Genomic DNA, 22,417 nt, shown 5'->3' with positions numbered 1-22,417 from the left:
GGAGGGGAGCTCATTCCATAGCCGGATGGTACGTGGCAAAAAAGATCTCTGGAAACGCACTGTGGATGACCGCAGTGGCTCCAGGTAGTATGGATGAACTCTACTCCGGTGGCGGGCGGTGCGATGGTAAAAGCGAGACGTTGGTATCATCTCGAACAATTAATCAATGATATAAGATGATATAAACGCTTTGCACAATATTTTCACATCTGTTTTTCAATATCCTTTATCACAACTGTATTCAATACACCAGTGTGCTTAGCGCGAGTTTTTTAACGTTCTCGATAGCGTAAAAGTTAATTCAAATTTGTTTATAGTTGGAACGTTTACCTGAGTTTGCCGCTAGGAGTGCTGTTACAACTCCGTACAAAATTGAGTTAACTTTTACGCTATCGAAAACGTTAAAAAACTTGCACTAAGCACAATATAATATGAATGCTCAATCTTTCTTTTTTGGTACTGTCCTTAATTAAAATATGGCATTGATACCTACTTGTAGACGTTATTCACTAAATACTCTTCAAATCAAAAACTTATCAACGAAACACGATCTCAAATGATAAAAATATTCTGAGCGACCTACTTCACGCGATGATGATAACAAATATAACTACCTATGGGGTATTAATAAGCGAACCTAAGATTTTGACGTGCCAACGTCTTATAATTCGATGGAGCCGGCTACACGCACGAAAAAATATGAGTCATGCGGCGCTACCCCGCTATGAGGCGTTCCATTTAAGGCTTGAAGTGCAAGCGAGAGCGCGCAACGAGCGACAAAGAGGCACAATCGGCCTCCGCGTTCGCCAGCGTTCGACATCTGTCTCTCTCCTACTTGAGTGAGCGATGCATCCGCGTGGACAGATGCTATACAATAATACATATTTTTACATGTTTTCGTCAAGTATGAAGTTCAGTGAAAAGTTAATGTGGTGTCAATTGTTTATAGCAACGATAATTGCGAACCCATTCCGACAGGAGCCCTCTTCTTCGATATAGCGAAGGCGTTCGACAAAGTCTGGCACAACGGTTTGATATACAAACTGTATAACATGGGAGTGCCAGACAGACTCGTGCTCATCATACGAGACTACTTGTCGAACCGTTCGTTCCGATATCGAGTCGAGGGAACGCGTTCCCGACCCCGTCACGTCACAGCCAGAGTCCCGCAAGGCTCCGCCCTCTCCCCGTTACTATTTAGTTTGTATATCAATGATATACCCCGGTCTCCGGAGACCCATCTGGCGCTCTTCGCCGATGACACCGCCATCTACTACTCGTGTAGGACGAAGGCGTTGCTTCATCGACGACTTCAGACCGCAGCTACCACCATGGGACAGTGGTTCCGGAAGTGGCGCATCGACATCAACCCCACGAAAAGCACAGCGGTGCTCTTCAAAAGGGGTCGCCCTCCGAACACCACGCTGAGCATCCCCCTCCCGACTAGGCGCGTAAATACCCCCACCCCCGCCGTTCGCCCGATCACGATGTTCGACCAGCCCATACCGTGGGCCCCGAAGGTCAAATATTTAGGCGTCACCCTCGACAGTAGGATGACATTCCGCCCCCACATTAAGACGGTACGCGACCGTGCCGCCTTCATTCTAGGACGTCTCTACCCGATGATATGTAGGCGAAGTAAAATGTCCCTTAGAAATAAGGTGACACTCTACAAAACTTGCATACGCCCCGTCATGACCTATGCAAGTGTAGTGTTCGCTCACGCGGCCCGCATACACTTAAAATCATTTCAAATCATTCAATCCCGTTTTTGCAGGATAGCCGTCGGAGCCCCGTGGTTCGTCAGGAACGTCGACCTCCATGACGACCTGGACTTAGAGTCCATCAGTAAGTATCTGCAGTCGGCGTCCATGCGCCACTTCGATAAAGCGGCACGACACGAGAACCCTCTCATCGTGGCCGCCGGTAACTACATTCCCGATCCTGCGGACAGAATGGAAAGCAGTCGACGTCGCCCAAAACACGTCATCTCGGATCCTCCCGATCCACTAACGGTGCTTTTAGGTACTTCAAGCACCGGTCACCGTTCTCGTCGAACCCGTCGCTTGCGACGAAGGGCTCGACGAGTAAATTAACTCTCAGACACAGCCCACTGAGTTTCTCGCCGGATCTTCTCAGTGGGTCGCGTTTCCGATCCGGTGGTAGATTCTGCGAAGCACGGCTCTTGCTAGGGTTCGTGTTAGCAACATCGTCAGGTTGAGCCCCGTGAGCTCACCTACTAAAGTTAGGGTTACGCGGACATAGCCTCTCAAGGCTATCAGCTTAGGTAGGAAAAAAAAAAAAAAAAAAAAAAAGATAATTGCGATAAAATGAAACCATTCCATCAGTATTTTCTTATGACGTTATGTCACGTTCAACTATCGTCAGTAAGCCGACTTTTAGACCCTAGGGCCTACTGCCACCCAGTGGTCAGTGTCGCCCATGGACATCAGCTATCAAGGTCTTCCTTATCGGCCTTATTCGGGATGGCAAACAACAACATAGTCTAATGTAAGCTTATAGTGGAAGACAACATCGGCTGGGGTCGCTGTGATCCCCTTTAACTATATTACAACGCGTTATCTCCTTTTCGTTAATATTCCGTTTCAAACACGATCGAAAGAGACAGAAAATTGCATAAAACTGTACTGGTTTCAATTAATTATGCTATTACCTTTGGAATTTTTTGTGTTGTAGGTACATTCGAAGTGTACCAGGATTTTCATTTCAGTTCAATGGGGATAGGGCATTCCAAATCGAACGTAGGTAGGGTAGGGTAAGTAGGGTACCTCAAGCACCGGTCATCGTTCTCGTCGAACCCGTCGCTTGCGACGAAGGGCTCGGCGAGTAAATTAACCCACAGACAGAACCCACTGAGTTTCTCGCCGGATCTTTTCAGTGGGTCGCGTTTCCGATCCGGTGGTAGATTCTGCGAAGCACTGCTCTTACCAGTATTAGTCGTGTGCCTATCCACGCTAAAAATGAAAACGATTCCCATATTTTTATTTTAAAATCACACCGACAAATACCTAAAATTGTTTGGAGCTTAAAATGAAAACATTCCGGCTCGTATAAGCAATTTAAAACCGTTTTGGCTTTGTCCAAACAATAATACGACTATGTGAAATTCACTTCTCGTATAGTAAGTTTTCATTATTAAAACCGTATGTGGTTACGTAATACGAATATTTTTTTTTAAACGTTGACGATATACGAGCTCACAGCCCACCTGGTGTTAAGTGGTTACTGGAGCCCATAGACATGTTCAACGTAAATGCGCCACCCACCTTGAGACATAAGTTCTAAGGTCTCAAGTATAGTTACAACGGCTGCCCCACCCTTCAAACCGAAACGCATTACTGCTTCACGGCAAAAATAGGCAGGGTGGTGGTACCCACCGGTGCGGACTCACAAGAGGTCCTACCACCAGTAATTTTAGCGTCTACCATTAGTGATGAGTGACAACCCTTCACAGAATTTCGATCCTATATCTTCATTTCCACTACTCGCGTCAATTCTCGACTGTACCATATCGAGGGTTGAAAAGTTATTTAGTTTTAGCGACATTTCACTTTTTTTACCCCCTACCTATGCTGATAGCCTTGAGAGGCTATATCAACTTCGCCTTGACGTGTAGGTGAGCTCGCAGGGCTCAAACCGGGAGTGTTGCTAACACTGGCCCTAGCAAGAGCAGTGCTTCGCAGAATCTATCACCAGATCGGAAACGCGACCAGCTGAGAAGATCCGACGGGAAAGTCAGTGGGCTGTGTCTACGGGTTAATTTACTCGTCGCACACGCATGTGTGGGGAGACACCGGGGTGGTTTTAGCCGGTAGGAATCCGACACACTCCTCCGCCTTTCCCCAGGCGGAGGTAGTCCATGAGGATATCACCAGGGGAAAAAAAACACGGTGACCGGTGCTTGTGGTGCCTAAAAGCACCGTTAATGGATCGGGAGGATAAGTAATGACGTGCTTTGGGCGACGTCGACTGTTTACCATTCGGTCTACAGGATCGGGTAAATTTCGCTTAATACTCGACATTTATTTATTTATTTATTCAACTTAATGCACATAAGTACAATGGCGGACTTAATGCCTGAGGCATTCTCTACCAGTCAACCGAGGGTGGTGTAGAGAATCCTGTGGTAGGTGCATAACTTAATGTGAAACAACCAAACTACATTATACAATATACAAACACATACACGGTATATATACTTAGTCAGGTCATAAATTCTGTCACATGTTTAATGTAAAATAATTGAAACAAGTTTATTCATTATGTAACTATTCATATACCAAAATGAACTTAACAAAACATAGATTCTTATGACACTAAAGTTTATTCAAAATGAACTCCGCGATTTTGAATACAGGCCTTCAATCTGCGCGGACACTCGTCTATCGCAGCACGAACGAGGTCCATGTCAATATCGGCGGCTTTTTTTTTTTTTTTTTTTTGGTCAGGAGGAAATCGCCGGACTTCCGCCCTTTTCTGGGGATACTGGGCGGGGTATGTCAGAGTCGAACTGACTAAAACCTCCTGTCGCTCAACAACCAACGTCCAAACCTCGCATGAGACAGAACTCATGACAAGGCAAAGGGGGGAAAGTGAAGCGTTTAGTGCGAAGCACATCTCTCCCATCACCCTCCCCCTCGGGACGCCGGACTGGCGGTCGTCGGCGCCACGACCACCAGCCCTCTCGGTCGGCAGACTGTCCGAAGCCCGCCTAGATGGCGCCGGTTAGAGTGGGTTACCCTACGGAATACCCCGCTGGGCCAGAACCAGCGTGGGTCGAGGATAGCCGGCCTTCCATCACCCGGATGCTCTTGCGTAAAACGCGTGCAGAGCAGCTTGCACGTCGTCTTCTTAGGCCCCCCTCGCCGGTCCCCAGACCGACATGTGAGGGGGGCCCGAAACACTTAGAGGGCCAGGGCTTGGGCGAAATCCGCCTCCCTGGCCCCCGCTCGACGGCGGCGGGATTGTGCGTCTCTCACGCGCCCCGCCGCCTCCTTCTGCGAGATGGTGCACTCGCAGAAGTCGAGCATCGCCTTCCACGACTCGTCGTCGCCGAGCATCGATGCCACAACACTCGGCAACGACAAGTCGGTTCCTATTTTTGCGACGAGGACACGGCGCCACCCCTCCCATGCGGGGCAGGCGACGAGCGTATGCTCTGCCGTGTCCAAGTCGCAACCACAATGGTGGCACTCTGCCGTCGGCTCGGCTGTGATCCGGTGCAGGAACTCACCGAAACAACCATGCCCAGTGAGCACCTGCGTAAGCCGGAAAGTGAGGCGTCCTCTGTCACGATTCACCCAATCCACAAGGACCGGGCGAATCGCCTCGACGGTCCTACGACCAGCCGAAGGATCAGCCAGCCGTCTGGACCACGACTCCAGCACGGACCGCCGAGATTGGGCCCTCCGTGCTCTGACCACACTGGGGCTGGGACGCGCCACGCCCCGGGCACGAAGTTCAGCCCGCCACCTATAGTCAGCGGCGAGCGCCTCCGCTTCCAGAACCCAAGGCGGCGTCCCAGCCAGTACACACGCCGCCTCAAAGGAGATGGTGCGATAACCACGGATGACCCTGACCGCGATGGTGCGTTGCGGCCGTTGCAGCAGCTTCGCCACCCCCACGGCCAGGGACTGGCCCCACACGGGCGCCCCGTATAGGGCCATTGATCGCACCACCCCCGTATAGAGACGGCGCGTCACCTGGTCAGGCCCCCCGACGTTGGGCAGATGCCGGCTTAGCGCGCCGGCCACCCCCAACAAACGAGGGACCAGGTTCTGAAAGTGAGCACGGAAGGTCCAACGACTGTCCAGAATGAGGCCGAGGTACTTCAACTGCACCCCGACCCCGATACGGATGCCTCCAACCACGATATGGGCATCGACAGGTGGCACTCTCCGGGGCCTGTGGAACCACATGGCCTCGGATTTACTGAGCGCCACGTCGAGGCCCAATCTCCTAATTTTGCCGACGACATGCGCCACCCCAGCCGTAGCAAGACGGGCAGACTCAGCAAAACTCCCCCCCCGGGCCACGACCAACGTGTCGTCCGCGTAACATATTACGCTCAGGCCCGGGAGGAGGGCACCTCTCAGCACCCAGTCATACCCGATATTCCACAAAAGGGGGCCGAGCACCGACCCCTGTGGAACACCGCGCACGACCGGGAACCGGTGCAGGATCCCACCATGTCCGGTACACGTGACCGATCTGTCCTCTAAGTAGGAACCCACCAGCCGGCGAAGGTAGGGGGGCACTCTATGTCATTCCAGCGCCCCCCCTATCACGGACCAGGGCAGGGTGTTAAACGCATTGGCGATATCGAGCGACACCGCCAAAGCCACCCCACCCCTGGAGACGGCCTCCTCCGAGAGGGCCCGCACGCGAAGGATCGCGTCTACCGTTGAGCGGCCCTCTCGGAAGCCATACTGCTCCGCCGACAGATCGGGTCCCACCCCGACCAGATGCTGGATGATGCGGGCTGCCAGAATGCGTTCCAGCAGCTTGCCCACCTCATCCAGCAACACGATGGGACGGTACCCGGCGGCAGTATCCGCCGGGCGCCCCTCCTTTCTCAACAGCACGAGTCTGCCCGTCCTCCACGATGAAGGAAACCGTCCCGACTCGAGGCAGGAGTTGTAAAGTCTCAAGAGTCGGTCCCCTAGGGCACCAAGAGCCAAGGCCCAAACCCGGCCATGGACGCCATCCGGGCCGGGTGCAGTGTCCTTCGCGCACATTTTGCGAACGGCCACACGGAGCTCCGCCCCCGTTATATGGGGCACCTCAGCAGGGACTTCGCCGTCGTAGTCCGGCGGCGCGTCCATAGCGGGAGCGACAAATCCCTCCCGCTCCTGCGGGAAAAGCACCGAGACGATGTCCCGCAGCTGCTGAGGCTGGAGACGCTCCGTGATCGGGGGGGCCCATGGGCGCATTTTATTGCGCACCATATGATAGGGCCGCCCCCACGGATCCTCATCCAGCGTCTCCAAGAGACCCTCCATGTGTTGGTTCTTGGCTCTTCTGATGGCCAGCTGCAATGCCCTCTGCGCGACGCGGAATGCGAGGTGGGCGAACGCGGCCGGCCTCTGTTTGTTGAATAGAGGTTCGGTTGCGCCGCGGCAGGCGGCGGCGGCGATGCCTGGCGCACTCGCGCCTCGCCCGAACGCACTCCACGCGGAGTTGCGCAATTTCGGGCGACCACCAGTACGCCTGGCGATTAGGAAGTCGAGGGCCGATCCGGGGCATCGACGCATCACAGATGCGACGCATCGTGTCCCGGAACCACCCTGCCTCTCCCTCGACCTCGACCGGGTGTGGACGCATGGGCGCCCACGCCGCCACCGTAGAGGCTTCCATCAGGAGCTCCTTATTCAGGCGCTTCAGTGCCCACTTGGGGAATGACCGGGACGCACCACGGGGGTGGTCCCCGTGGACGTCCGCGACTGTGGAGCGGGCGGAGAGATCAAACCGAATATATCGGTGATCTGACAGTGTCTCCGCCCCCTCCAAAACTCTCCAGTCGCGGATACGGCGTGCGATGGCCGGGCTTGCGAACGTAACGTCCACAATAGACTCGCCCTGCCACCGCACGCACGTCGCAACCGAACCTCTATTCAACAAACAGAGGCCGGCCGCGTTCGCCCACCTCTCCAGTAGCCTACCACGAGCGTCCGAGCGGGGGGAGCCCCATGCGACAGACTTCGCATTGAGATCCCCCGCGAGAATCACTGGACGGGGAGCGAGGCGGCGAGCAATCGCCCCGATCCCGCCCAGGAAATGCCCGAACTCGACAGTAGGCCTGTTCGGAGAGAAGTACGCCCCGATCACGACGGTCCCTTCCAACTGCACCGCGACGAACCCTTGGCCCCTGGTCACCATCGCCAGGGGGGGGATCGCCGCGTCTCTTCTTATGGCTATGGCCGCCAGGCCGCCATCGTCCCCGAACCAGCAATCATTTGCCGGGGGAACGAAATATGGCTCGGCGACCACAGCCACATCTATAGACCACTCCGCCATACTCTGAGACAGCATGTCCTGAGCTCTGGCGGAGTGGTTCAGGTTTCCTTGGAGGAAGCGATAGGTGCGGTCCATTACTGTTGGACCACATCCATCGCTCCCTCCCCTTCACCGCTGCCCCCACCCTCCGGCACCGGTGCCGCAGCGGGGATTACAGCGTTGGCCAGTGCTCCTCTGGCCAACTTTCTCCTCTGCCGGCGCTTTGACTTCCGGTGCCGGTTGCGTTCGGTGTTATCACCGGACGGGAGGCACGCCTTTCCTCCCGCCCGGTGGTTAGCCCCGCGCCCGGCCGCAGCGCACAGAGCGCAGTGCGGGGCAATATCGGCGGCTGCCTTAATCATGGATGTCTTGAGTGACTCCAAATTGGGATGAGGCTTTGAGCACGCCTTTTCCTCCAAGTGTTGCCATATCTTGTAATCTAACGGATTCAAATCTGGACTGGAGGAGGGCCAGTCTTCGTGCCGGATGAAGTCGATTTCACGCGCCGCCAGCCAGTCTTGTGTGCTCTTCGCTCTATGAGCTGGCGCCGAATCTTGTTGGAATACCCAGTGCCTGTTATTGAACATGGTATGAGAAACAGGTTCCACAAGGTTCGTCAGGACTGTATTTTGATACACAACTGCATTCGTTTTTACACCTTTTTCACAAAAATGTACCTCTGTTAAGCCCCAATAAGAAACTCCCAACCATACCATGAGCGAGGATGGAAAATGACCTCGTTGGACACGCGGAATACGGTTGCTCGCTTCTTCACTACTGTGTGCGTACACCTTATCATTTTGTTTGTTGTAGCTCTCTGCTACGGTAAAAAAAATTTCATCCGAAAAAAGAATTTCTCGATATTTTTTTCCCGCGTACCGCTTCAACAAAGCGCGGCATCTCTTCAGTCTCAGGTCCATTAGACGAGACGACCACTTCTTGACCTGTCATCTACACTAGAGTCTTCATTGTATCGTTTGATGGTACGATAAACGAATCTTTTGGTTATATACAAATTTTTCAGTATGTTAAAAATTTGAATTGGCGCGTAACCGCAACGATGCAACGCAATAACTGCAACACGGTCTTCTTTAAGCGTCCAGTCCATATTTAAAAATGAGTAAAATTCTAAAAGTATACATTTTTATTTTCATGAACAATTCGAAATTCGATTTCAATAAACTTTTTTGTGGCCAGCATTCTAAAAGAAAAGTTTTTACTGTGTGACAATACTAATGACCTGACTAGTTATATATATTTATCTATTTTATCTTTGTAATTAAAGGTGCGTTTCATTTGGTATTAGCATCAACAGTTCAGTGTTTTTAATTGAACTTCAATTAAGTTTTCTCCATTCAAATAGCTGAACAAACTTTTTTTCTTTATTGTACACACAGCTAATACAATACAATAATTGCGAAAAGCTATAAAATTTGCGAGCTTAACTCAACAATTGAGTTATCTACCAGCTAACCGTTCTTAATGAGGGAGAGCTTTGCATAAGTGGGTAGAAGAGTACAATCTAATCAATTTACTTATTAATACAATACACAATAACAATAGTAGTAATAATAAAGAAAATATTTGTTAGGATATCTACACGGTACGCGGATATTTACGGTAGGCAGCGGCTTGGTTCTGCCCCTGGCATTGCTGAAGTCCATGGGCGACGGTATCCACTCACCATCAGGTGGGCCGTATGCTCGTCTGCCTACAAGGGTAATAAAAATAAAAAAATATTTTTCCCAAAATTTTAAACTTTAAATGGCTCTCCTGTAAACTTCGATCAATAATCGAAGCCTGTGAAGTTGCAAAAATGTCGCTTAAACCAAATATCCTTTGATATGCCCATTGATATGTTTCGGGGCCTCCATGCTTACCAACATTAGAAAACGTGCGGCGTACTGACAACATTACAATAATAAATCAGTGACCGAATGTTCTAGTATGTTAACAGAGACTAAAAATCAGATTAAACAAACAATTAGCGGCTTCCTTATCTTATTCTCACAACCTCACAACTAGTTTGCGACGCAGAAACATTTCAATCTCCTAATACCGTTTAAATTGATGCCTAATAAAATTTATTTCGAGCATTTCTCAATACAACGAACGTGTAAGTTTTTCAAAATGGTTTACATGACAACTTTTGTTTTTTGTTTTATCTTTGAGCGGACTTTTGGCGGGAACGCGAGGAGTGAAGTTGTGTGATTTGTTTTATTTTGTTTATTTAGTGTTTCTTCGGGTTTAAATGTGTAATAATGGTGGTTTATTAACTGTTTAATATCTGTGAAAGTGCACAAATGTGGGAAAATGAAACAAAGCCGCTGGACGTAACTTATCGGGATACTCCAAAAAGTCCACTGAAAAAATCTTAGTAAATGACCACCATTTTACTGAGATTATATTTCATCCCATATCATCTCATTTCATATTTTATCATTTAATTTCATCCCAGTTGATTAATGTCTCAAATTAATCATCTTCATTTCATTTCACTCCATAATATCATTTTTCATAAAAATATGAATATAAATTAAAATAGGACATGACTTAAAGGTCTCAGTTAACAGGTCATAAAATCCCTTAAAAAAAATATCTTTGAGCGTGAGTGTACGTCGGTAATAAAATCCACAAAACTGTGTTTTAACAGTTGTACAAAGAAATACGGGAAAGAATTACAATAAAATGACGGATCTATATTTTCACATCTGCTTGCAGACCGCTACGGGGGCACTCGATATCTTCATGTAAGTGTTATAAAAGGCGAATAAATGATTCGTCGATGAAGGAAGGAAGGAATTTTGATTACCTACGGTTGATTACTTGAACATACTGCGTTACACATTCCGCTTGTTTTAATATTGTTTTGGGTTATCAAGGAAGTTTACAGTTAGGGATGCCAGATTTTTTTTCAGCCTTTATAGGGCAAATACTTAAATAAGCAAAAAAATACGGGAATTTGGTTTTTTACCCGGGACAAATAAAAAAAATGATATAGTGACATTCTTTATTTGTTTCTTATATTTCTCCGAAGAGCAAGTCAGTTTTAACATATTATATTTATCGGTTTTAACATGTTTATAAAAATCAATATAATTATAATCGTACGGTTCGAATACGGGACAGTTAGTCCCGCCGGGACATTTTAAACTAAGCATAAAATACGGGACCTCCCGGGAAATACGGGTCGTCTGGCAACCCTACTTACAATATACCTGGTACTGGGTCATATAATTTACAACGCAAATACTAAGCTCTTTCAGACATGAGGTAGAAATCTCTGTCCCACTCTTCAAATCAGAAACCAGAATGTTTCGCCATGGAAACAGGGTCGACAATAGAATGGATTAGTGGAGCTAGGATGTATTGCGAGAATGGGTTATTTTTTGTTATACCTTGTTTTTATAACAGATGGGTAAGTGATGATCTCAGTGATTTTAGGCATTGCAAGCATCGGTCACCGTGCTCATTGAATGTGACGAAAAAATGGACGTGTAACTTAATATACAGACAAAACCCACTGAGTTTCTCAACCGATCATTTCAGCGGGTCATTCCGGTCCGGTAGTAGATACAGTGAATCACTAGCTCTTGCTAGGAAAAATATTAGCGAATTCTTTCAGTGTGAGTCCCGTGAGCTCACCCACCAAACAAGGCGAAATTAGAATGGCTTCTCGAAGTTGCTGGAAGATAGGGAGAAAAAAAGGCTTTTCATAATATGACTAATAAATAGCAGTGGATCGCGTTTCCGATCCGGTGGTAGATTCTGCGAAGCACTGCTTCTTGCTAGGGCTAGCGTTCTACAGGCTAGAGCCCCGTGAGCTCACCTACTCGTCCGGTGATTCTAGTATGACCTTACCTATCCAGTGGGCCTTAGCCCGGTCCATTGTCTCTCCAGACTGCTCTGTTCAGATATTTCTCCTTCCAGTTCTTGACACCAATAGCTTTCAGGTCGTACTAACCATCAGAGTTTGAGCCTGCCACGACTTCTATGGCCCTTTGGTTTGCCATATAGTAAATAAACATGAACATTACATACCGTACAATGGGGTAAATAGGGACAAAATCGACCTTCAGATTGAATTTTAAAATAGTTCCAATTAAATAGTCACTGCTCAACCAAATAAATAAGTTGAGTCTTGAACGTACCTAGGTGATAAAAACCGTTACATTATTTTAATTATTCATTTTAAAGAAATAATCGGTAAAATAATGGCCGTCCCAATTTACCCAGCGTCCGGGGTAAATTGACACGGTTAAGGGTTAAATTGGGATATTTGTAAGGGTTGTCAACTCGCAGTACTGCGATATATAGGTAGGTGCCATATAATTATTTATATGGACCGAAATGATGAATACAATCCATAATTTAAGCACAATACACAACATAGTGTAAATTAAGCTAGTTTCTATTCCGAAGCGATGTGACGTGAATGATAACCAACAATACAATGATCAAAAAAAGGATGTGCATGTTATATTTTAGAAAATTATTATTTAATTTCCTTAAAAATCACAACTCTGAAACAAAATCATAAAATAGAATAAAAAATAGAAAACAAAAGGACTGGAACTGCATTAATACAATTTTATTTAATCAACATTTTCAAAATGATCTTTGAGCAAGAGTAAGATATTAGGTGAATACGATAAAAAAACAGCTTTATCTGATTACTGCCAATAATAACAAAAATAAAAGAAATTCTTTCTAAGCTAAATAACTAAACTCAATTAATTCACTCACTCATAATTGGATATCTCGGATTTTTAATTAATGTTACATTTAAAATCTGAGGCCTGTTTTTATTTGTGTGTGTTCGTTGTGAATGTTAACAAAATCATGATTCGACGCGTGAATAGATTCTGAAATAACAAAAGTTTTGATTCGTTTGAGTTCTTTTAAGTTTTAATTTTTTTTATTGCTATAAAGAACATACGACCGGGCAGATATTACAAGGTAAATGTCGCGAAAAAAAGTAATGATATATATACTTTTCTTTTACCTATAATACTTACATAAACTAACTGATAAACACATTAACCTTCTTTACATCACGCAATTAAGTGATAGTATAGGCTAAAAAATCTATTATAAGATATCAGTGACAACCCTAACAAGCTATCCCTATTTTGTCTTTTGGCGTTCCAATTTTGTGTTTTCTCGTCCCTAATTTTTCCAGTCTCGTTCCAAATTACCCTACATACGTCCCAATGTTCCCCAAAAAGAAAGGAAAAAATATACATTTTTTATTTTGTCGTTATTTGTCGTTATTTTTTATTTTTTTTATTTTTTATCTTATTTAAAATAAGAATATTGCAACTTACCGTTTGTTGTGGTATTTCCAGGTGTATTAAAAACTTATATAAACTGTGATCTTATTGAAAAAACAACGATAATATAACTTTTTTTAAAAGTTCTTTAAGCTGTTTTAAAACGCACTTTTCAACCACTATTTTAAATTTAATTTGACGAATTTTTGGGACCAACTAAACTCATGTTTAGTACTTCCATAGTTAACTTGGTTTTTCTTCTATACCTTGATAAATATTACCTTAAAGAAAATTAGGTAGATTCCGTGCTACAAGTACTTTGAGAATCTTCCGCAGGTTTGTCCCAATTTACCCCAGGATCCCAATTTACCCCATGTCATGGTACATTATATTTTTAGAAAGTTGCGCTCCGAATGCAATAACATCGTAATGAAGTCGTATAATAATAAACGCAATAACGTTCAGGCTAAAAGTTCAGTGCCCAGAGAATGCGAATTGAGCGTAGAGAGCGCCGAAATTGTAATCGATTTTATTATTCGAATGGTTTTACGAATAATATTTTTAGCTGAGTTATGAAAAGATGGAGGTTTGATGTTCGATTGTATTTATTCTTTAATGTATTTTCACTGATTAAATTTGTTCGTCATTTGTGAACGGATTTTGAAAATGTATTTTTTTGTTTAAAATGCTATATTTACTTTCTAGTAGGTTCTGTTGAGTTTGAGTTTATTTATTGTTGAATGCATTGATGTTTTTTTCATAATATGTAATTTAGTATACACTTACTTTTACGTGAGTTCAAAAAATTATGTTCAATGTTCATAATATTGTTGACAATGTACCTACTCCTCGTAAAGTTGCGCGTTGTAAGCGCGTTTTTTTTTCTCTTTTAAATATAGAGTGCAAATAAAATAAGTATTTTTAAGAATCGCTTAAAATATAATATGAAATATGCTGCTACATCAAAAAAGGACATATTTCCATTCAATTAAGCATTAGTATTGATTTAGTAAGAACAATCCCATCAGTTTGATATTTGAAAAAAAAGTACACGTGTAGGGAAATTTACTTATTTATTTATGTCAAAAAAATTCGGGTCGATTCAAATATGGCGGCAAATATGGCTTTTTATTTACGTCGCTTTGACTATATTCAAATTTTTAGCGCCAAGCAGCGTCCTATAATTTTTTTTTTTTTTAATTCATTTATCCTTTCCAATGAAAAACTAGTGATATTATTATGCATCTTCCCGCCATGTTAGTATTTCACCATTCTGAGTCCCTCGTTTAAAAACAGAATGTTGAATTCACCTAACTTATTACTTTATGTTAGAACAGATTGATCAAGCCTGGCTATCAGCTAGCCATTGTTTTTATTGATCTATTACAATCAGGTGTTTTTCAACCGGATTTTTTTTTGTATGCAATTTCAGATGGACGGATTTTATGGCACATTTACAAACTATTTACTTTATTACTGATAGTATATATTATTTAATCTTATCTATTAGTATCTTCTTTGTTATATGTGAGTCGACTATTATCAAAGCCGGCAATCTGACTTTTGGACAATTATTGGTAAATCAGAAAAACGAATTATTTACTTTGTATTCCATTGGCAGTCACAAAACTCTTCGGAACGACATCTTAGATAAATAATAGGTTAACTATTAACCTTTATTTAATGCAGGTTTTGAATCGTATTCTTTGAAGGAGACGATTATATTCAAATCAATCTGTATTGACATATCAATAACATTTTTTTGTCCAAATGCACAGATTGCCACCTTTGATAATAGACGACTCATGTGTGAGCTCAGAGTCATGAAGGGTGCTTGTAAGCAAATGTTTATTTATTAGCTCGAACAACATGTGTTTCAGCTTCAATTGTTTTTCGATAGACAGTCATGATTAATAATGTTATTGGAATTATTACTAAAAACAAAAGCGACCTAATTTACGTGCCGCAAATTTACGTTTGAAAAAAGATTTAGTTCGATATAAGTCATACGGAAACGATTTCGTGATCAAACCAATATATATTTAGGGGGTTTCACGACAAAGGGATGATCTTCCACCGAGCGGGTGATATTTCTCGGAAAACCGACGGTCCGAATGTTGTTGTTCGGAACTTGTACATATGCAAGCTTATCTTAAAATTATCGTTAACGAGATTCACCTTCGTATCTTTAGTCGTTCATTCGAGTTTAACTCGACTCGACTCAACCTCCAACGCGTGCTGCGGTATGCTTGATCGTAAAAATAACCTCCACTCAAACGTCCCTCGAAAATTATCCTCGCCGGAATGCAGTAAATGAACTGTCAAGTCAAGGTACGTCGCAACGTACGTCCCGCTGCCTCGATTTTTTTCCCTACCTAAGCTAATAAACCTTTAGAGGCTATTTCAGCGTAACCTTAACTAGTAGGTGAGCTCACGGAGCTCAAACCGGAGTGTTGCTAACACTGGCCCTAGCAAGAGCAGTGCTTCGCAAAATCTACCACTGGACCGGAAACGCGATCCACTGAGAAGATCCGGCGAGAAACTCAGTGTGTTTAAGGGTTAATTTACTCGTGGAGCCCTTCGTCGCAAGCGACGGGTTCGACGAGGACGGTGACCGGTGCTTGTGTTGCCTAAAAGCACCGTTTATGGGTCGGGAGGATCCATAATGACGTGTTTTGGGCGACGTCGACTGTTTACCAGTGCCTTGAAGTGGGACGTTTGAGAAGTTATATCCACAACCCAATGTGACCTTTAAACAAGATCAATTAAAGACTAAACTCCGATGCGCTATTTGCTGTATACATACATCAATACAGAAGTAGACAAACATGAAATAATTAGGTACATACCATTTTCTCTTCTATTTATCAATTGACTTTCTTTTTCTATTTACTAGCGGTTGAAGAACTTTAATCTTTTATAAAAACTGGCAATAGTGGTGTTTTAAGTCAAAAATAAAATGAAAACAAAAATATGATACATACCATGAATTTAAATCTTCAACTTCGGTAATTAAGGTCGACTTACGGTCATCAAGCGAACATAGGTTATAGACCTCGATCTTATGTCGATATATTTAAAGGCGAAATTTATAAATTTAATGCAATTCAATACTTTTTTCACTCACTATAGAATTTAAATATTCTACATAGTTATCATTTTTACTACAAAATTTAGAAGTTTTTCTTTGAATTTATTCGTTTTTATGCTGATGTCTTAACTATGATTTCACTCATGATTTAATTTACAAAGTTTACCATTTTTACTAAAAGATATACATCGTTTGCAGTGTGAGCTTAAAAGGTTACTTATCATCTAGGACAGTGATTCTCAACCACTGTTCTGCGGCACTTTTGTGTGCCGTGAAATTTCAAGTGTGCCGTCAAATTTTGCCAATATATAATGATGTTAATATTATTAAATTATATCAAATATTTTTTTATTATTATTAGCTTGTAATTAATCCCTTTTTAAACGTTTAAATATTATTAAAGCATATATTAGTTTATTTCGTATATTTAATGGTTTTTATAAACGTTTTATGCAGTGTTTTAGAAAGTAAATAATTTAAATCTTTTTCTTTGTGTGCCGCCAAATTTTAAAATCGTTAAATATGTGCCGTAACAAATAAAAGGTTGAGAATCACTGATCTAGGATCTACGATGAAGTTGGATTCCAGGTTCAGCTCAACCTTTCTCATGATATATATGTAATAACCAAATGCTCTTGCGATAATAGGTGAACATCGGTAATAAATTAAATACCACATAAATATTATTTATTGTTTTTTGCATCTGTAGGTAGAGTAAATAAGCCGGCTGTAAGCAAAATGAAAATATAGTCATTTATCTCTCTCACTCTCTCTCTACCGCCAGCGTTAGAAAAGGATGAACGATATTTTAAAATTCGTGCTGTTTGTTGAGCAAGCAATACGCACGCAACTCGCTCCCTCGCAAACAACTTGGCCGCCATTAAAAAAAAAATTAAACATAATTTTTGTAACAAGTGCAATTTAAATTTATTAATAAATTTTTTTCCATGGTTCAAGTAATACAAATCTATTTATGGATATTAATATTAAAATTTGTTTTAACAAATCCTATGAAATATGCTGCTCGATTAAATAAGTACAATTAACTATACTAACTAAAAAAAATTATAAGTATCTGTAGGTTAGAAGAATGGTATGGAATTAAAGTACCTACCTGCTATAATCTAAACGCATTATATTAGTATTGGAAAAAATCCAGATACGAATATAGATTATTTTTCAAATACGGGTGGGTTATAAATAAGGGTGGTCCAAAAATCCCTGATTTTACCGTCGAAATCAGACATGGCGGATTTTTTGTCGTTTTGACATTAAAATTCTTCATAACTAACTGCTTGTCTTAAAAATAAACATAAGGAAAAGATGATCTTCATATTTTTTATTTTTTAAATACACACTAATATTGGACCACAGTGAGACTATTTCTCCGCCATATTTGAATTGCATCATTCACAATCCATCGTTTAAAAAACAGATTTTGCAAAAACCTGGCTAGTTTTTGTTGGTGTCTTTGAATTCATATTTTTTTAAACTCGGTTTCATTGTTTGACGAAGTCAGAACACGTTCTGTTGGTTTTTATACTACCTACACTTAAATTAACAACAGCTTAAATCGCTTGCAAAATTTAATGGGAGCTGCTATTTTTTTAAGAGTGTTCAAAATTAGACGAATATTTGTTTACGAAAAAAATTACACTCACCGCATTTAGATTCTATGCACTCTTTTCGTATTCAAATATAAAAATTAGAATATATTTTTTAAATTCTTTTTGGTTTAAGGGTTACGACCATAAAGTTTAAATTATAGTCGGATTTTTAATTAAACGAAGCCAGCTGACAGTAGCTAATGTCACTTTGTGAAATAATGTTGCTATATTTAAAGTAATAGTGATGCGTTCAGTTCTCGTTCAATCACATAAATGAACAATGAGTGTGAAGAGTTACTCATTAATTTCAAACTATAAAAAAATATTATTTATATTTTACAATAAAATTGTATTAAAGTAATCCAATATAATAATATGTTACTAGTAGTATGTAACTACAATCAGTTTTTTTTTTTTTCATTACCTATGTACCTATAATTGTTATATTTTATACATCTATAGTTTCAACTATATGATGCATTGGAAATAGGACAGTCTTACAAGCTTCCTCGCAATGTTTTTCTTAATGTTTAAAACACTCGGTATTCAGTACAGGTAGATACCATAGGAACATAATGTTTCGTCGAAAACTCGTTGGTATGTACAAAGCACGGCTAAAATTCGAACCCCGTGCCCGATATCGGCAGTTCGGCACACTAACTATTCACTAGACAATCGAGGCAATTTCATTAATTCAGGAGTTTTTTCAATCGTTCACTTTGTCACAACACTATTTTTATTTCATCAAAAACTGACAACACAGTAAACGTCAGTTTACTTCGTCTAATAAAAAATCCGACTATAGATGCTACTTTCGATATGTAGACAATTTCCACGAAATAAAAACTTCTATTTTACCGATCGAGCTTAATAGTGCATTCTGGAAGTTTCTTTTGAAAAAAGTTTTTTGTTTGATAACATAAGAAAGATACGCATAAAGATCTCATTCACATAATATTACATTATCATTCCGACCATAACAACTGCCAACATTCCAATGGATAACATGTTTTTACCCGAGGAATTCTTTTTTAATGATTGCACTGCGTAATTTTGCAGCACTCCGCAGGGTATGGCCTTTCTCATATTCGAAGTTTGTGTGATCCTGATGATGTAGCACTGCATCCCGGGAGTCACGTCCACTGGTTTACCCTTCACGTCTAAGGCGTTGACGACTGTCGTGTTCGACACTGTTGTTGTCACGGTCGATATCGTGTTCACGTTTGCAGTGGCGTTCGCATTTGCAGTCGCATTCACATTTGCATTATCGGTTGCATTGTTGGTAGTGTTCAGCGGAACTAAAGTACCGTTTGGAAGCATAGCGTATATCACAGGTCCTGGTGCGATTGTAGTCGTTGCCACTGCGGGCGGCTCGACTCCATTGGTTGTATTCACAACCGTTGTGTTCGTGACCGTTGTCGTTACGGTCGTCGTGTTGCTGGCGGCGTTCTTCGTTTCCGCTTCGAAAATGAAATGGGTAATCAACTGGCAATCGATTTTAGTTTCTTCATAATCCCCGTTGTCTCTCTTCATACCGAACTTGCAAATTTCGCCTGGTTTCGGCTTGTAGGTGGAGTGGCTATGCGCGTAAGCCGTTCCAGCCAGCGCGCCGAGATTCAAAAGCGCTAATCCGGCTAAAAGCGTTCCGTATTTGCTTCCAGAGTTTTGCGCCTGGTAAACGTAGGTCGGAGGGGTTCCGTGGTAAACTGGGTAGACCATTGGTGGGCCGTGGGGCGGATTGTATCTTATTTGTGGCGGGGGACTGTAGTGATAATGGTTGTGTATTGTTGTAGTATGAGTCGTTTTTGGGTAGCTCTGTCCTCCTGAAGACGGATAACCGTGGCTACTCCCTGTATTGCCATGACCAGACATGCCTCCTGAAGATGGGTAGCCGTGACTACCTCCTGTGTTGCCATGACCAGACAAGCCGCCAGAAGATGGGTAGCCGTGACTACTTCCAGTGTTGCCATGACCAGATAGGCCGCCAGAAGATGGATATCCGTGTCCGCCCGACCCTGACGATCCGCCGTGACCAGAAAGTCCTCCGGACTTTGGATACGAATGTCTGCTTCCACCACCGAATCTCTTGGATGTCACATTTTGTACACTAATAATACACAAAATCACAGTAAGTTGCAATAACACAGAGCGTTTTGAAAACATTGTGAAAGTGTGTTTGTTTATAACACACAAACGTCTAGAACAATGCGCGGACGCACAAGTACTGAATGAAGTTCGTAGATTGTAGACAACTGGTTATTCAACATGTGTTGCCAGTCTATAAAACAAATTTACTTGACTTAAAAACTATGTAGAACTCGTGTGTTGGATAATTATTATTTATTATTATATATTATTATGTTCTTAAAATATTTTTTTGCTTTGCACTAATGTCTCAACTATATTTCCTACTAAAGGCACAATTGCTTTATTAAAGCAAATACAATTGTGATGGGACCCGGATGCTCAACACAACGCACTATCTTTAAAGTGATGCACTAGCATCTTTAAAAGAGCTCCATTGAATAGCTTGCTGGGCCATTTATGCCCAGGTAAGATTTTCAAGAGGAATTCTTCGAACGGTATTTGTGCTAATTCACAGTTTACGGAGTTACTTTTATATGATTGAAACGTTTTTTTAATACTAAAATAGTTTAATAGTATTGTAATAAATGTTAGAGGTAAAACAAAATGTTTGCAATTTAAGAATTCAAAATTATTTCCATGTAAAACAGACAAAAATAATATACAAAAAAATTATATTTTCGAAAAAAATTAAACAAGGCAACATTCGATGCTGTTTGTCCCCCGACAACATTCGCGCGTGACGCTGCGTTACTAATTTCACTTTCATTTTGTTTGAATTTAGGCCTTAACTCAATTGGATAAGTTCTATCGATTCTTCCTCATTATCTTATTGAAACTTCAACTTTATCACTCAATACATAAGAATGAAAACACTGGAAACATCGCTACAGACATATTTAAAAATACGCCAATTATGACAGTCTGCTTCGATAAACAGCGTTGCGAATGCCTTGAACAATGAAACCATATTTTAACTTGAATCGAAAATGTCCATATTTTTAAATAGTAGCTCGTTTTCACAAATTTTAAAATTCATGTTCAATCGACGCATGCGCTGTGGTCAGTGCAATACTTTAATTCAATTTGACAAATCACGCGTCACCTGTTTGTACATTCATGTTATTATAAAAATCTGTTCCGTGATCTCCAGAAGTCCTCAAAGTTTTAACTCAATTGGATGAACGAAAAGCAAACACAACACATACAAACGGAAAACCACGAATCCTTCATTTGGAATTACCTACATTTAACAATATGCTTCATATAACTTTATACCGTAGCCGCTTCCAAAACCTGTTTTCCAAAAGTGACCTCAAATATGGGAATACCGTCGAAGCTTAATATTTTTAAACGAGTATCGTGACGGTAAGACTTTCACTGTATCACTTTTTTTTTCTACCTAAGCTAAGCCTGGAGAGGCTATGCCAGCGTAACCTAACGAGTAGGTGAGCTCACGGGGCTCAAACCGGGGGGCGTTGATAACACTTGGCCCTAGCAAGAGCAGTGCTTCACAGAACCTACCACCGAATCGGAAACACGACCCACTGAGATGCATAGTGTCATTAACAACTAAATTGCCTAAATACGTCATTTATGGAGATGTGAAGAGATTGTGTAACCCACTGAGTTTCTCGCCGGATTTTCTCAGTGGGGCGCAATCTCGATCCGGCGGTAGATTCTTGCAAAGCACTGCTCGTGCTAGGGTCAGTATTAACAAATCTTCTCAGATTGAACCCGAGAGTTCAACGTTTACCTACGTTTGCCGCTAGGGGCGCTGTTCCAACTGCATTCAGATATGAGTTAACTTTTACGCTATCGAGAAGGTTAAAAACTCGCACTAAGCACACAGAGAAACACTCGTCCCGCACCACTCACTAATAAGACGAAATGAATCATTTTAAAAATGTTTGTGTTGTTAAATGACACATAATGACGAATAAACACAATGTACAGCGGGTGGTAAATTGACTTGGTCAACTGTCTTGACGTAACGGACTTGGATTTCCTAAGCAAAATGTTATGACGTCAATTTTGACGTGTGTCTCAAGGAAAACCAATATGATAGCCGACACCGGCCGACAAATGGGAAGGTTCACGATAAGATGAAATTATCAGAGTGTTGTGGCAAAAGCTAATTTAGTGACTCATGGATGGGAAAGACTGAGGACTGTTCATTGTGGCGGACTATAGGAAAGGCTTGTGTGCAGTAGTGGAGAGATACAGGCTGATGATGATGATAATGATGACTTGCGGCCTGTTGTTAAGTGGTTACCGCAGCCTTGGAAGCGAAACGCATTACAGCTTCACGAACGTAGAAGATGCATGTGACTAGGAGATGTATA

The 22,417-nt window shown here is 42.6% G+C and overlaps 1 protein-coding gene across 1 annotated transcript; it reads right to left on the bottom strand.

The window, feature by feature from the left end:
• Positions 1-17,282: 17,282 nt before the first annotated feature.
• On the bottom strand, positions 17,283-20,263 carry LOC114249843 (uncharacterized). The gene has a single exon (XM_028183551.2). It carries the CDS (start codon positions 20,148-20,150, stop codon positions 18,945-18,947), a length of 1,206 nt encoding a protein of 401 aa, XP_028039352.2. The 5' UTR covers positions 20,151-20,263; the 3' UTR covers positions 17,283-18,944.
• Positions 20,264-22,417: the final 2,154 nt, after the last annotated feature.

This window comes from Bombyx mandarina, chromosome 28, assembly GCF_030267445.1.
Source record: "Bombyx mandarina strain Sakado chromosome 28, ASM3026744v2".
In the NCBI taxonomy this organism is placed as follows: domain Eukaryota; kingdom Metazoa; phylum Arthropoda; class Insecta; order Lepidoptera; family Bombycidae; genus Bombyx; species Bombyx mandarina.
The sequence above is the reverse complement of the archived record's forward strand: the minus strand, read 5'-3'. Positions and strand labels throughout refer to the sequence as shown.

Excerpts from the sequence above, each read along its gene's own strand:
- LOC114249843 (XM_028183551.2), bottom strand. The coding sequence starts at position 20,150 with ATGTTTTCAAAACGCTCTGTGTTATTGCAACTTACTGTGATTTTGTGT.